General features: G+C 43.1%; 1 protein-coding gene across 4 annotated transcripts in view; it reads left to right on the forward strand.

Annotated features, from left to right (window-relative positions):
* The first annotated feature begins 9,571 nt into the window (after positions 1–9,571).
* The window catches only part of DENND5A (DENN domain containing 5A), a 108,147-nt gene continuing 100,320 nt past the window's right edge, over positions 9,572–17,398 (forward strand). For all 4 annotated transcript variants that reach the window (XM_060159702.1, XM_060159704.1, XM_060159707.1 and 1 more), the window contains exon 1: positions 9,572–9,717. In XM_060159702.1, coding sequence (XP_060015685.1) covers positions 9,606–9,717 — 112 coding nt within the window. In that variant the 5' untranslated portion in view covers positions 9,572–9,605. The remainder of the gene's footprint in view (positions 9,718–17,398) is intronic.

A 17,398-nucleotide genomic window follows, 5' to 3' on the forward strand; every position in this document is an offset into this window, starting at 1 on the left:
TCTTAAGAAAGCCCATACTGTGAAGCTTATGTTTTTCTGTATGATCAGTGGGATTCATTTCAGTTTGCACATGGTGAACTCTTCACTGAGCATTGGAGAGGAAGGGTTTTGAGAACCTCTGGGTTCACCAGCTGACCTTTCTTGAATGCTATGCTGTGAGCTGGGAGTGGGCAGGGTCTCGCTGGGTGGGGTCAGCCCTGTTAGTACAGATATGGACTGTCTCTGAAAGGATAAACAAGGCATTGCTGACATTGACTGCTTTGGGGGAGGGAAACTGAGTGGTGGTATCAAGACCCTGTGTGGTGAGATGCAGAGGGCTCTAGAAGTCCCCAGTTGTGGACTCTTAGAAGAGGTGCTGCATTAGCTGGGCCCCGAGAGAGGTCAGCAGGTGAAGGAGGGCAATTAATCTAATGTTAGCTTGGAGTCCAGCCTTGGCCCTATCTTCTCTTCAGAGGCTCTACCTGAGGCCAAGGCAAGAATGTACAGGTGGGAGGGTAAGGGGGGCTGTCCCAGCCTCCTCGCCTATATGGTGTGTCAGGCCAAGGTCCTCCCATCTGCCTAACCACTTTTCCCTTTCACCTCAGAGCAGGCTTAGTTTGGAAGGAGGAGGTAGGGAAGTTCCTGCTCCTGAGGTTTTCTTAGTGGAAGAGGCCATTGGCCCAGGGACGATCCAAAAAGTTCTTTCTCCCTTTCAGAGGTACAGGTCTAAATTGGGTTAGCAGGGCCCCAATCTAAGGCCTGAACTTCTAGGTCGTTATCAGGCTCAGGTAGGGGCAGGGAGGTTTTGTAGGTGTTTACTGACACAAATCAGAGAAAACGGGTGAGATGGGAGGTGTGGAGGTGAGACAGGCTAGGACCTGGGGCCTTGGACCCTTTGCTGCAGTGGTTGCACAAGGGACTAAAAATAACTGCATACATGGGCAGTTGGGGCAAATTATGTACAACAGGATACAAAAAACCCAAAAGCCCAACTGTCACTTCTGAGGTGTCAGGAGCAAAAGCAGGGTACGGCACATGATCCCTGCACACAGCACCACCAAGGGGGTGGGCAGATCATCCAAGCCACCCCTCCAGCTTGACCCCTGGACCCGCCCCTACCCTCACCCCATTTAAGGGGTCAACTCATTCCCCTCAGGGAGTGAGCAAGGGCACTTGTTACTTGTTTTCACTCCCGTGTGCTGCAGCACGAGTCCCAATAAAGCTTTGCCTGAATTTCTCATCTGGCTTCTTATCAATTTCTATTCATGAAAGAGTCCAAGAACCCGGTTGGGTAACAGAGGAGGAGCCACAAATAAGTGATTAACTTTGGGCTTTCCAAATGCCAAGGTGAGGATGGGTTATGGGTACTATGGTCCCAAACAGGGTGACTGCTGGGAAAGTAGTTGAGTGAGTAGTAAGGCTTGACTGGAGACAGACTGTGTGAAGGGGGATGTTGGAAGAATAATAGGATGGGTGCGTTGAGCCTGGATCATATAAAGCCTTAGCAGTCACACTAGGAAGAGTTTGTGCCCTACTGAGGATTCTGACTGGCAGGGTGTAGCATGACCAGAGCTGTGTGTCTGGCACATTAATCTTGCTGTGTGAGTAGGGGAGACTAAAGGAAGGGGATGGCAGTTCAAAAAGTTTTAATAATACTTATTTTTTGAGTAGATAATACATTCTTATGGTTCAAAACCCAAAAAGTACAAAACAATGTAAAATGAAACACTTCCCTTCTGTTCCCAATCCCTGTCATTCAGTTTCTGTCCCTAGAAGCAGTAAAGTTTAACAGAATAATTTATTCTTCCAAAAATAGTATATGCATATACAAGAAAGAATAAAGTACATATTTCTTTTATTTTATCTTTTTTACACAGATGACAGCATATTACACACACCTGTTTTTTACATGTATCACTTTAATTCACACAACAAACATATGAGGCAAGTAATATCATTATCTCCATTTTACAGATGAAAAAATTAAGGCACAGAGAGGTTAAGAAATTTACCTAAAATTACAGATTTTGTAAATGGTAAAGTTGAGATTTGAACCTTGGGTGTCTGACTTCAGAGATCCATTCAGAGTTCCACTCAGAGCTGTTCTTTAATAAGTGACTTTGTTTCTTCTACATTTAATTTATTTATTTTTAATTTTATTTTTTTGAAGTATAGTTGATGTACAACATTATATAAATTACAGGTGTACGATGTAGTGAGTCACAGTTTTTAAAGGTTATAGTTCACTTATACTTAGTATAAAATATTGGTTATATTCCTTGTGTTGTACACTATATCCTTGTAGCTTATTTTCTACCTAATACTTTGTATCTCTTAATCCCCTACCCCTATATTGCGTTCTCCTACATTTTACTTGTATTTTCAGCTCAGATCTACTTTTTCATTTTTAAAAGCCAGCGTCCAAGAAGTAAATTCAGAACAAACAAAGAATGATGACTTACCTTGAAATTTTATTTTATTTTTACTGTGGATTTTTTTCTCAATTTGAAAAATTGTGGTAAAATACACATAACATAAAAGTTACCATTTTCATCACGTTTATGTGTACATTCAGAGGCGTTAGGTACATTCATAATGTTCTGCAGCCACCACCACCATCCATCTCCAGAACTCTTTTTATTTTGCAAAATAGACACTCTATACCAATTAAACAATAACTCCTCATTCCTCTCCTCCCATCCCCAGCTCCTGGCAACCGCTTTTCTCTTTCTGTCTCTATGACTTTGACTATCCTAGGTACCATATGTAAGTAGAATCACACAGTATTAGTCTTTTTGTGACTGGCTTGTGTCTCAAAAAGACGTCGCATGATGTCCTCAAGCCTCATCCATGTTGTAGCATATGTCAAAATTTCCTTCGTTTTTCAGGCTGAATAATATCCCATTGTATCTATATACTACGTTTTACTTATTCATTCACCTATCGATGGACACTTGGGTTACTTCCATGTTTGAACTGTTACACACACAGTTTTGCACTTGCTTTTTATATTAGCGATATATCTTGGATTTTTTTCTGTATCAGTACCTAATGAGTCTCTTTTATTTTTTCCTTGTCTTTTCTTCTTTCCTTGTCTTCCTGTTTTGTTTTGCAGATGCATAATATTTCAATATTTACAAGCTGTAGTTTCTTTAACCCGTTCCCTAAAGCTGGATATTTAGATTGTTTCCAGTTTTTTTTTTTTTGAGGGGGGAAGGGGGTTTCTCTTACAAACAACACTGCAATACAAATATATATAATTTTGCAGTTAGTGTTGATTGAAGATACGCCATGACCTCATTCCAGCTTTCAAAGCAAGGTTTGGCTCTGTGAGTAGATCTGTGTGGCCCTTTCCTAGGGGCTCATTTGTTCTGCTCTTGGGCTGATCTATTGTGATCATATCCTCCCTCCCTTTACTTTGGTGTTGCTTTTGTAAGGTACAGACTTGCAAGGTTAGCCCTGCTGTTCCTGCATTTCTCCAGGGAAGAACTAACACCCAAGGGAGTAATAAGGCAGGTAATCTGGTATCTTTCAAAATGATATTTTAAAAATATTTGTTGAATATATATTAAGCAAAGGGAAAGAAACTGATTTATTAATAAAAATTATATACTTTTTCTTTTATATTAAAAATAAAGGATTATTACATGCACTGTATATATCATTGTATTTTATATAATATGAATTTGTCTTTTTTCCCAGTTTTTCCATTATTAATATCATTATCCAGCAACACTCACTAAAGGTAGGGGTAACTTATAAGATACAGTTACAAAGTATTTTTCAAAACATGCTTAGTGATTTTCTGGATTTCGTGTAACCAGGATGTTTCACACTTTCAGTAACCTGTTCTTTTTCCAGCTTCCTTTTATAACTTTCTGAACCAAACAAGGGTTAAAAGTAGACAGAACTGTGCTATGCTTTACTCATTGTTAAAATTTTCAGAACCAATAGAATTTTCTAATGGATATTACGTGGACTGTGTGTGTGTGTGTGTGTGTGTGTGTGTGTGTGTGTGTGTGTATGTGTGTGGTGTAGGTGTGGGGAGGGAGTGAAAGAGAGAGAGAGAGAGAAGAATGAGTGTAAGGTTTTTGGCATGAACTGAAAGCATGAAGTGCTTTCACTTACTGAGATGGGGAAAGCATGTGGAAGGGGCAGCATATTACGGGTGTAAATTAGAAATTTGATTTGGAATATGTTAACTTTGAGATGCCTCTTAGACCTCCAGATTGAGATGATAAGAAGTCAGTTGGATATACAAATCTGAGTTCAGAACAAGTTCAAGGTAGAGTTAATATATATGAAGTGCTTAAAATGGTACCTTACATATCCTTTTAAACAAGGCAGATCATGACACTCCTTTGTTCAAAATTCTACAGTGACTTTTCCTTTTATTCAGAGACAAAGACAAAATCTTTACAGTGCGGCTACAAGGCTCTCCGTGATCTGCTTCCCCTACCCCAACATATTCTACTTGGGTGATGGTAATGCTAGCTGCTATAACAAATAAACCCCACAGTACCAGTGGCTTCACACAATTGAAGTCTGTTTCTTGTTCATCAAAGAGCCCAGTGCGGGTATTCTTGGTCAGCTGGAGACTTTCCTCCATGTAGTTGATTCAGAGATCCAGGCTCCTCTGTCTTCTGTTTTGCCATTCCTTAGAACCTCATAATTCTCTACTTTTAGCTGGTGGAAGGCAAAAAAGAGAGAGGGAAGAAGCCTCATTTGTTTCTTAAAATTTTAATTAATTAATTAATCTCATTTGCTTATTTTTTAATTTCTTTTTTTTTAAATTGAAGTATAGTTGATTTACAATGCTGTGCCAATCTCTGCTGTATGGCAAAGTGACTCAGTTATACACATATGGACATTCTTTTTTTAATATTCTTTTACATTATGGTTTATCACAGGATATTGAATACAGTTCCCTGGGCTATACAGTAGGAACTTTTTGTTTATCCATCCTATATATAATAGTTTACATCTGCTAATCCCCAACTCCTGGTCCTTCTCTCCCCCAATCCCCTCCCCCTTGGCAGCCACAAGTTTGTTCTCTATGTCTGTGAGTCTGTTTCTTTTTTTTTTTTAAACCCCACATTTGTTTATTTATTTATTTTTGGCTGTGTTGGGTCTTCGTTTCTGTGCGAGGGCTTTCTCTAGTTGTGGCAAGTGGGGGCCACTCTTCATCGTGGTGCGCGGGCCTCTCACTATCGCGGCCTCTCTTGTTGTGGAGCACAGGCTCCAGACGCGCAGGCTCAGTAGTTGTGGCTCACAGGTCTAGTTGCTCCGTGGCATGTGGGATCTTCCCAGACGAGGGCTCGAACCCGTGTCCCCTGCATTACCAAGCAGACTCTCAACCACTGCGCCACCAGGGAAGCCCTTCCTGTTTCTGTTTTATAGATAGGTTCATTTGTTCCATATTTTAGATTCCACATGTAAGTGATATCATATGGTATTTGTCTTTCTCTTTATGACTTATTTCACTTAGTATGATAATCTCTAGTTGCATCCATGTTGCTGCAAATGGCAATAGTTCTTTCTTTTTTATGGCTGTGTAGTATTCCACTGTATATATATCACATGTTCTTTATGCATGCATCTCTTGATGGACATTTAGGTTGTTTCCATGTCTTGGCTATTGTGAATAGTGCTGCTATGAACATAGGGGTGCATGTATCTTTTTGAATTATAGTTTTGTCTGGGTATATGCCCAGGAGTGGGATTGCTGGATCACATGGTAATTCTATTTTTAGTTTTCTGAGGAAGCTCTATACTGTTTTTCATAGTGGCTACACCAACTTACATTCCCACCAACAGTGTAGGAAGGGTTCCCTTTTCTCTCATTTGCTTCTTTTTTTATTTATTTTTTAAAATTTTGGCTGCACTGGGTCTTCGTTGTGGTGCGTGGGCTTCTCTCTAGTTGTGGTGCGCTGGCTGCAGAGCTCGTGGGCTCCAGAGCGCAGGCTCAGTAGTTGCAGTGTGTGGGCTTAGTTGCCCTGCGGCATGTGGGATCTTAGTTCCCCGACCAGGGATCGAACCCACGTCCCCTGCATTGGAAGGTGGATTCTTAACCACTGGACCACCAGGGAAGTCCCTTCATTTGCTTCTTCTTCTTTTTTTTTAATCATTTATTTGGTTGTGCTGGGTCTTAGTTGCAGCCGGCAGACTCCTTAGTTGCAGCTCGCAGCCTCCTTAGTTGTGGCATGTGAACTTTTAGTTGCAGCATGCACGTGGGATCTAGTTCCCTGACCAGGAATCAAACCTGGCCCCCTGCATTGGGAGCATGGAAGTCCACTGAGCCACCAGGAAGTCCCCCCTCATTTGCTTCTTAAATACACTAATCTAGCAATGACACACATAAAGTCCTTCACATATTCTATTGGTGAGAACCAGTCACATGACCAACATGTGAATGCAAGTGGGGTGGGAAACGTTGTCCCTGACCAGGCAGCTGCTTCCTAGGGACAACTCCACACACTGTGGAAGGGGAAACATGATTATTTGGTGAACTACAAGCCAACATCACCACACCTACCATCTTCTCCCACTCCTCCCACCCCCAACACTTCCCAGCCATCCTAACCTTCTTATTGCTCCTTGACCACTCCAGGCACACTTTTGCCTCATGCCCTTTCCTGGATTTATCTTCCCTCAGATGTCGACTTGCTGTCTCTCAGATCCTTCATTCTGAAGTGGGTGCCCCAGGTTGCCGCTTATTAAGAGTATATTATGTTCCAGATATTTAAAATTCCTTTCTTCATTCATTAAAAAAATTAATTTATGAATCTTAAAAGCAATCTTGTGGGGGGAAAGGTTGATTATTCTCATTCCAGAGAAGTTAACTGATGTGCCTCAGCTCATACAGCTAGTAGGAGTGGGAGTGAGGATTTAAACTGAAACTTAAAAGCATTCAGCTCTGTTTTTTTTCTCTGACTCTGGCAGAAGCAATCACTCTGCCAAACATATTTCCTACTGGGAAGGAGATCACTTTACAGTTGAGTATTCTGGGTCTCTGAGCAGTTACATTTCCCAGGGCAAATTAATACAGTCTTTCGTTTCTAACTTGTTTTATGAGTTGAGTTAGTGTGAGAGGTCTCCTAGCACCTGATCACCCTGGACACATTGGATAAAAAGTTTCTGGGCTTCAAACTGAGGATAATTAAGACTTTTTGAAGCCTCTTCTTCCACATGACTCCCAGAGTGATCATTCTAAGATGTGAGTCAGAGCTTGTCACTCCTCAGCTTTATTTTGTTTATTTTTTAAAAAATTAAGTCTCTATTTTTTTTTAAAATTTATTTTTAAATTCTTGGCTGCGTTGGGTCTTCATTGTTGTGCGTGGGCTTTCTCTAGTTGCAGAGTGCAGGGGCTACTCTTCTTTGCGGTGTGTGGGCTTCTCATTGCAGTGCCTTGCACAGGCTTCAGTAGTTGTGGCACGCGGGCTTAGTTGCTCCGCAGCATGTGGGATTTTCCTGGACCAGGGCTTGAACCCGTGTAGCCTGCATTGGCAGGCGGATTCTTAACCACTGTGTCACCAGGGAAGTCCCTCCTCAGCTTTAATTCCTGCAGTTTACCATTCCTCTAACACAGGGTAAATTTACAGGGTAAATTCTTTAGCCTGGCATTGGAAGCCTTTCCTGCTCTGTCCCCCTCCTCTCTCCCTGGTTTTATCTCCTTTTAATTCTCTGTCTCCCAGAGAAGTGAATTACTTGTTGTTGCCTGTATGTAACCATTTTAATCTGTCACTCCCTGTTGTTGCACACGCTGCCTGAAACATCCTTTCCTCCCCCTTTTACTTCAGAAATTCTTTTTGATCCTTTGGAACTCAGGTCGGATTATATCTCCTTCTGGAAGCCTTCCCTGACCATCCCCCAACCTGGAAAGATGCCCCTCTTCTGTGCTTTGTAACCATTTAGCTCTCTAAACCTCCTCTACTGTCTCTGCAACCCCAGCATGCAAGATAGGGTGAGGCATCACCCTAAATGCACTTTGTGAAGCTACCTTTTCTACACTTTTCTCTTACTAGTTCAGGCAGGTTACATACAAAGAGGAGCAGGTACTATGGTTCCAAGTGACATTGGCTGTGACCTCCAAGCCACCTCCCCCCCAACCAATACTTAAGAGAGGTACCCAGGAGAAAACGCAGGAGATAGCCCAGGGTCAGCCCTTGGGGAAGCCAGCTGCCTTCTAGGGCCTTTAGCAGCAGCCTGCTAGAGCAAACCCTAGGCACACCTCTTGCTGGAATAATAATATAATCTCTAATATTTATTGAGTGCCTTCTACTTCCAGGCACTATTCTGACTACTTAAACTGTATGCGTATTTATCTCATGTAATCTTCACAGAAAACATGACTGCTGGCTCCTGGAGATTGCCCAAGGTCACACAGTAAATGATAAAGTTCAGATTCAAATCTAAGCATTGTTTCTAGAGCCCATTTTAGTAACCACTCTACATATTACCTTCTTGTTTTCTGATCTCCAGTTTCCTGGTTAGCTTCTGTAGGAAACCAAATCGCGGGGTCCCAACACAAGTAACAGGAGGCAAGTTTTTCTCCTCCTCATCCCCCACTTCTCTCAGGAGGACCGACTCAGGGATGGAACTGAGAATTCTCAGAAGCAGAAGGGGAGCTCCCAAGTGGCATGGGTCTCTGGAGGCTCTAGGAGAGAAAAAGGGACAGCCTGGTGCATGGGAAAAGGCCTGGCTGGACTGGGGGGGAGGGAGCGGGGACTAACCACGAGCCCAAGATTCTGGTCCAGGCTTTGTCTCTTAGACTCTATGTAACCTTGGGGAAAGCCCTTGCTTCTTTCTGAGCCTTAGTTTCCCCATTTGTAAGCCAAGGGTAAATATAGGGCGGGCAGATCCACCTCGGCCAAAAGAGGGGGAATCCTCAGCTCTACTCGGGAAAGGGCTGGGCGTGGACGTTAGGGAGCGGGGTCAGGGAGAAGGCGCTATCTGGGATCTAGGCCGGTGGGCTTCCTGGAGTTAGGATGAGGTGAGCTTCCGAGCTCAATCCTGCGACCCTATTGCTGTGACAGGGCCGGTCTAAACAGGAGATCGCCGGACCTCTAGTGGGAGGCGAAGCGTGGGCCAGGGTCCCGGCTCTGCGGGATGCGTCCATCCATCCCGCACCTCCTCTGCCTTCCCTAAAGGAGTCGCAGCCCCGAGGGGGTGGAGGTTGCGGGCGGCCCAGTAGTTGCCCGCCGCGCTGCGGAGACTGCCTGGGAAGCTGCGGCCAGCCTGCCCGAAGAGCATCACGTCATCTTTTCCGCGAGGCGCCCGCCCCCTCCCCGAAGGCGCCTGCGCAGGCGCGGCGGGAGGGGGCCGCGGTGGGGGTTCTCCTCAGCGCTTTACGCCCTTTTCCAGGCTAGCTCCGTCCGCGGCGCTCTCGGCTGGCGGCGGCGGCGGCGCGGAGGGGAAGGCGTCCAGGATGCGGCGCGGGGCGGCCCGGTGCCCCCCTGCCCCGTCACGGCAGCCGCGGCGGCCGCGGGGACCGGGCCAAGGCCGGGGGCGGCGGCCGGAGCCGCGGTAGCGTCGGCGCCGGCGGGAGGGGCGGCCTGAGGGCGGGCGGGCGCCCGGTGCGGGGGCTCCGCGCTCCGCACGGCCCGGCCCGGCTCGGCCCCGGCGCCATGAGCGGCGGCGGCGGCGGTGGAGGGGGCTCGGCGCCCAGTCGCTTCGCCGACTACTTTGTCATCTGCGGGCTGGACACTGAGACCGGGCTGGAGCCGGACGAGCTGTCGGGTGAGTGCTCGCTGAGCCCGGGGCTTCTTCCCCGCGGCCGCCGGGGACCCCTGAGGAAACCACCCCACCTCCGCTTTGTCCCGGGAGCAGGGCGAGGGTCGGTCGGAAGGACCCAGGGCGGGCGCGGGGTAGGGGGCGTCACTCTGGAGGAGGGGAAACGGACGAGGGGCTCTGAGCCTTGAGGGTTCCGAACGGCCCCTGCTCCCCGCTGAGCTGTGGCCAGGTCCTCCCGGATGAGGAGGAGAGAAGGGTTGTCTTCACAGTCTGGTGAAGGTTGAGTGACTTAGTATAAAATAAAGGGAAGCTTGTCCTCGAACACCCATTAGGGAGGGAAGAAGATATCCCACGTCCTGGTGAAAGTAAGTTCCACCCAGACTTAAAAAAAAAAAAAAAAAAAAAAACCAAAAACTTGGTGAGTTTATCTGGCCTCTTCCCAAGAAGCCTGTGATTGCAGTTCCTCAAAACCGTTCTAACCCAGCGCTGGGCTGGGCCCCCTGGGTTGATGGGACGTGAAGTAATAAAGTGAACTTGGGCCACACCAAGGAGGGTGAGAACTCCCTTACATCTAGAAAGGGCTTGTACTCCGGGGCCGTGCCATATTTTATTGAAAATAATTTATGTCCTTTATGAGGCCAGCGTCATTTGTGAATAAAAGGGCAGCAGCCTAGTTGGAGAGCCTGGGTTGCGTAGTGATGCTTCTCAAGTCATGTTTCAAAGGGAAGTGGTGGAGAAGTGAAGATAGGGCCCAGATCAGATTTGGCACTAATTGCCCAAGAGTGTCAGAATTGTAAAATCCCATGAATTCCACTGTACCGGTGTCAGAGTTGTAAAATCCCCGCGAACTCCACTGCACCGTCATTGGAGCCTTTGAATCTCAAGGTTTGGAAAAGTTTTTGTCTGGAGTGTCCAGTTTGCACGTTTCATGTGGGTGGAGGTTTGTTGTGTCATCCTGATTTGATGAGAGATACTCCTTTCTACTGTTCTGTCATGATGTGTTTACTGTAAAGTTTCTCTCCTGAAGGTGATTATCCTGTTGACTAATTTTACTTTGCTTCGGAGGTGACAGGACAGGTTTTGTGTGGTTTTTTTCCCCCCATCAGAAAAATTTCAGTGTTTCTTATGAAAAAAAAAAAAGGTGCATACTTCGAAATGGACTTTTTTTTTTAAGTGTGTTGTATCACATTTATTGATTTGCATATGTTGAACCTTTCTTAAATCCCAGGGATAAATCCCACTTGGTCATGGTGTATGATCCTTTTAATGTGTTATCGAATTTGGTTTGTTAATATTTTACTGAGAATTTTTACACCTATATTCATCAGGGATACTGGCCTATAGTTTTTTTTCCTTGTAGTGTCCTTACCTGGCTTTGGTATCAGAGTGGCCTCGTAAAATGAGTTTGGAAGTGTTCTGACCTCTTCAGTTTTTTGGAAGAGTTTGACAAAGATTGATGTTAATTCTTCTTTAAATGTTTGGTAGAATTCACTAGGGATACCATCTGGTCCTTGGTTTTTCTTTGTTGGGAGGTTTTTGATTACTGATTCAATTTCCTTACTTATTATTGGTTTGTTCAGATTTTCTATTTTCTCGTGATTCCGTCTGGTAGGTTGTACGTTTCTAGAAATTTATCCATTTCTTTTAGATTGTCCTATTTGTCAAAATGGACTTCTAAAAAAGTGATAAATTGATGACCTTTAGCAAGGTCAGAGCAAATACACTATTTCCTCAAATCAATAGCAGAGCAGGTGGAGAAAAAATCATGAATCAGTAATACAGTTAATACTAGGCCTCTTGTTGGAGTAGTTTTTCACTTTTTTAGGTCTTCAAATTTTTATAATACTGATGTTAATTTTTCATCTGTGTTTCCTATTTGTTAAATTTGTGACTTTGCGATATGTCAATAGTTGTTGGAATTCAGTTCATGGTACTGGAACTAGAAGGGACCTCAGAGAGGAAAATGAGGCCCAGGAAGGACAGTAGGGCCTATGTCCTGCTAGTTAATTGCTTGACTTTGATCCAGTGCTCCTCTTGTGATACTAAACTGCATCTCATTGCTTGGCTGGGTCTTTAGAAAACACTAACATGTTGAGAAAGACTAAAAATGACACAGTTCTCCCCAATAAAAGAAACTTTAAACTGGTGGAATAAACCAGTGTGATTTTTATGTTGTGCTTTTAAGTGTCTATTAAATTTTATAGACATTCGATTTTCAAAAATAAAGAGAATGTTTTGCAAATGATAAAGCTTAGGAGTGGAGCCAGGAAGTGATTTGTCAGTGAGAGCATGGGTTTTGGGGTTAAACATTCTTGCTCTGCTGTTGACTAATTCTGTGACTGGGGGCCAAGTTAGATAACTCTGCTGGGGTCCTCATCTATGAAAAAGAGAATGTAAATAAAAAGTGTCTCATCAAGTAGATTCTCAAAAGGTTAATTCTCTTTTAATGAATATCTGTTAATTATGTGGCTTTTCAGCAAGCTCAAATTGTATACCTGTGAAAGCTTATTGAGAGAATAAAGAAGGGGGGGGATGAGCTGTATAAAATGTGTAAGGAAGGGTATTTTTCTGTCTTTTTAAGTGTGGTTGCAGTAGTGGAATGCCAAGACTATTTATTCAATAGGTGGCCTTTGTTAGAATAAGCACTGATTGAAGGATTTCTTCTTTTCCTTCATTTCATTTCTGGTGGGTTGATAGGGGAATCTGGACTACCCAGAGGGAATCTTTGAGGAAAACAAAACAGAATACAAATAGCTCTTTGCCGGTCAGTCTTGAGACTCTCCAGGGTGCATTTTCTCTCTGCCTTATAGCTCCTAAACTGATGATGTCATAGTAAATGAAACTACAGGAAATTGTGAATTGCACCCAGGTTCTCTAGGGAGGTACCAAGGAGTCTATGTTCTCTCCAAGCAAATTAAGTTATATACATCAGATAGCTTCTATACTCTAGGAGTGAATCCAGAACAAGCAGATCAGAGATGCTCAGTGTTCCTTCTGGCTTTATGGAGAAAGTTTAAGATTCATTTTTTTCTGTTTGCAGCAATAAACATAGAGCTTGCTGTGTTGAATATAGACTCTGATCATTGAATTTATAGGAGTCTCTCCATGTCACCTCTCCCCTTTCCTCTAGACTTAAGCATTTAGGCAAGTCATGTAGTTATTTGTTGTGCAAGGAACAGAGGAAGATATGAAAATTAATTTTGTTTTCTCTTCTGGTTAGTTGAGGGAGTACTTTGGGTTGAAGGAGAGAAAGGTAATCTATTGGTGAAGCAGAAGTCTAGCCAACTTTAAGAAATGGTATCTGCTTGTTAGCTTTTTGAGTTTGTCAAGGAGATAAGCAAATCTGGAAGAAACATTTTTGATTTTGGTTTTTCATTATTGTTGGCCCATTCTAAGTGGGGCAGATGGTAGTAGAGTCCAGTCCCTCTTTCTGCCTCTTTGATGGATGGGTGTTTTGGGCATATTCATTTTCCATTTTTCTTCTTATGGTCACCACCAGGTAACTGCAGGAGAAGGTTTACCATGACATGGGACTCCTGAGTTTACGTTCCCTATCTCTGCCTGAGAGTTAAGTTTCCAGAATGCTAGTAACCTATTTCTTACTATGGAATCTTTACGTTCCTCTGCACTGACCTGCACCCAGCATTGAGATATAAGTATCCTAGGTTTATGCATCCACTACTGCAGTTTCCCAGGCTCTGAGTGGTGGGTCTTACCAAGAATTGAAGAGAGGGCTTAGGAACATAGATAGTTGGGAAACTGGCCAGTGTCCTGTATGAACCTGCTTAGAACATTGACATACCCTGAAATCATCTCTTAATGTCACCATTAGAAGAGAGAAAAAATGCTCCCTGTCCAGGAAAGCCAGAGGACTGGTCAGATCATACTTCTCCTTAACTATATTGGGCAATGAAATTAGAACAACAGAATCATGGAATGTCAAACATGGAAGCTCTCTTAGAGAGTATATAACCTTCTGACTTTACAGATGAGGAAACTGAGGCTCTGAGAAAGTTGGAGAATATTTGTCTCCCTTGCCACGTTTTATCCTTCTTTTCTGCTACTGGAGTGCTGCTTTGCATGCTTTGCAGTAGTTTGATGAGTGTGGGGGAGACAAGTAAAATACTTGTCTGGCAGGGGTGGGAGCAGACATGGCAGTTTTGTCTAGTGCAGGTTTCCGTTTCATGTTAAGCAAGAATACTGTGCATGATTATCAAGAGAGAGATCTTAATTTTTTTTTTTTGCGGTATGCGGGCCTCTCACTGTTGTGGTCTCTCCCGTTGCGGAGCACAGACTCCGGACGTGCAGGCTCAGTGGCCATGGCTCATGGGCCCAGCTGCTCTGCGCCATTTGGGATCTTCCCGGACCGGGGCACGAACCCGTGTCGCCTGCATCGGCAGGTGGACTCTCAACCACTGCGGCACCAGGGAAGCCCGAGATCTTAATTTTTTTAGCTTTTTCTTTTTTAATATATTTAAAAAAATAGTTTTATTTATTTTTGGCTGCTTTGGGTCTTTGTTGCTGCGCGCGGGCTCTTCTCTTGTTGCAGTGAGTGGGGGTTACTCTTCGTTGCGGTGCGCGGGCTTCTCATTGCGGTGGCTTCTCTTGTTGAGGAGCACGGGCTCTAGGTGCGTGGGCTTCAGTAGTTGTGGTGCACTGGCTCAGTAGTTGTGGCTCACGGGCCTATTTGCTCCGTGGCATGTGGGATCTTCCCAGACCAGGGTTTGAACCTGTGTCCCCTGCGTTGACAGGCGGATTCCCAACCACTGCGCCACCAGGGAAGCCTAGCTTTTTCTTTTAATGTAATTTCACACCAAACATTGACATGAATGGTACAAAGAACTTCAGTACATCCTTTTTCCAGATTCACTGTTAACATTTTGCTCCAGTTGCTTTATCACTTATATATGTGTCTTATCTTTCTCTCTCTAATATATAAAAAATCTTTATTGAGATTTAATTCTATTTAAAGTACACAATTCAGTGTTTTTTAGTATATTCACAGAGTTGCGAAATCATGACTAAAGTCAATTTTAGAATATTTTCATCACTCTCCCCCCAAAACCTATACCGTTTAGCAGTTACTTCCCATATCCTTCCAACTCCCTAACATCCCAGCTTTAAGCCACCACTAATCTACTTTTTTTTTTCCTCCTTGGGTGAAAAAACTTTTATTTTCTTATCACCAAATCAATACTAGTTCACATCATTATTCTTCACATCCATGATAATAAGAAAAACTTAATCTCTTCATAGTAGTTAACATTTTAATATAGATCCTTCTAGACCTTTTATTAAAATGAAAGTTATTTTTGTTATTGTACTTATAATTTCGTAAAAACAGGTGCTGATGAGTTGGAGAAAGAAGAGAGTTTGAGGGCAGTAGGTTGATTGGGAACCACTAATCTACCTTTGATCTTTATGGATTTGTCTATTCTGGACATTACATATAAATGGAATCACAATATATGGTCTTTTGTGATTGGCTTCTTTCACCTAGCATGTTTTCAAGGTTCATCTGTGTTGTAGCATGTATCAGTATATCATTTCTTTTTATGGCTGAATGATATTGTATAAATATACCACATTTTACTTATCGTAAGTTGATGGACATTGGGTTATTTATATACTTTTTGGTTATTATAAATAATGCTACTGTAAACATTTGTGTACATATTTTTGTGTGGACATATGTTTTCATATCTCTTAGGTATATACCTAGGAGTGGAATAGCTGAGTCATGTGGCAATTGTATGTTTAACCTTTTGAGAAATTGCAGACTCTTTTCCAAAACAGCTGCACTGGTTTACATTTCCACTAGCAGTGTTTGAGGGTTCCACACTCTATATCCTCACCAACACTTATTATCTTTTTGATCATGGGCATCCTAGTGGGTGTAAAGTGGTTATCTCAGTGTGATTTTGATTTGCATATTCTTGGTGACTAAGAAGGATATCTTATTTAAAAGAAAAAAAAAGTTATCTCTTCTCAGAGATGAAGTGGGTATAAAAAGTTTGATGAGCCAGTTTCAAACAGGGAGTCAATTTGAAATAACCTTAATTTTTATTTTCCTCTACCAGTCTGGTCAATTCAGCACAGATTCTCTCATGATCATTTTATAAAGGCATCCCTGCTCTGAAGCTCAGACTCCTAGCTGAAGCAAAACTCAAATCCTGGTAGCTTACCTCAGGCATCTGTGGATACTTCCAGAGTTCAGGGTAGAAGGGGGAGATTTCCTAAGGTAGGTCATGTGTTTCCTTTTATAAGGTAGAGCAAATAAGAAGTCAAGAGGAGACACTACTAGCACACAGAAAACAATTACAGAGCAGCCCCAAGGTGATTTAAAATTATATGCTAAATTTAGTTGGAGAGGCTATATTTTTAACATAAGAGCACCCTACTTCACACTCTCTCAGGTAGGGAGGATCACATTGAAGGTAAGTGGATTTTACTTTAATAACAATGGGGCTCTGCTCCTCTCTTCTTAGGAGGAAATCCCGAGTCACAGTGTTTCGTGCTTAAACCAAGTTCTTAGACTCTGTTCCGCCCTTCCTTCCTTCTGTACTAGATTATAAATAGTTTTCTTTGCCTAGGGCCTCCTTCGGCAATACCCATTTCCAGTCCTATATCCTTTTATAAGCTTGTTGTTTTTTGCTAACTCTGGAGGAAGGTGTACTTGTACTTGGCTTGGCTTCTCAATTCCTGTTGGCATCTCAATTCCTGTTGCCAAATTCTGGATTTGAATTACTGTCAGGTGGTCTTAGAGGTCTCTTAGGAACCTAGGTACACATGAGGGAACCTATGTTGATATGTTTTAGGTTACTGCTGATACGGCATAGGACCTAGTAAAAGAGAGAAAGCCTTGCCCTTTAGAAGCTGGTGACTTCTTGTGGAATTCAGTGATTACACAGAGACTATCGTTGCCAGATTTTTAGGTTTAGTTCTCAAAAGTTATTAAGTGAGGCAGTTACTGGTCAAATGTCTATGTTCCAGATGTTTTGTAATGACTGATTTTAGTTTAGAGTATACAGAACCCTGGACTGGGTTTGTGAGTGTCAGAGTCCTGTCGTGGTGGAAAACGAGGGCATGTGCTAGCTTTCAAGCTGTTTTCTTCCAAGTGTGCTTCCAAGGGGTCGGGTATGGCTCCAGGAAGTTAGATGGGAACAGCTATGGTTTAGACCATCAAGTTTCTCAAATGTTATACTTAGGATATTTGCTTCATGGTCATCCACGGGATCTATCATAGTTTCTTGTTAAAGAGAGCCAGGTTAGTAATTCTTGTTTGTTTCTTTTGTTCATTAGTGTGATGGGCAATTCAGGTCAAAATTTTGCTAGGCCATCTGTGGTCTACTGAATGGGCTGAACTAGCTGCGTTAATCTAAAATGTTTTCATGGAGTGCTGAGAGGCTGTGAGCAGGGAGAAGATGTGTGGAGGTTCCTCTTATTAAGCTTCATCCCTCTGTGAGTGTGGGATTTCTTGTTTTCTAAACTACTTCTAGGTGGCAAAACATAATATAAGTGTGCATTCATTTATATTGGTCACAGAATCAAAAACTGTCAGAGCTAGGTCTGAGATAGTCCAGCCACCACTTTTGACAGATGGTAATGATTAATATTTGTAAATGATTTAATAGTTTTTGGGCTTCCCTGGTGGCGCAGTGGTTGAGAATCTGCCTGCCAGTGCAGC

The sequence above is a fragment of the Lagenorhynchus albirostris genome, chromosome 9 (assembly GCF_949774975.1).
Source record: "Lagenorhynchus albirostris chromosome 9, mLagAlb1.1, whole genome shotgun sequence".
NCBI classification, from domain to species: domain Eukaryota; kingdom Metazoa; phylum Chordata; class Mammalia; order Artiodactyla; family Delphinidae; genus Lagenorhynchus; species Lagenorhynchus albirostris.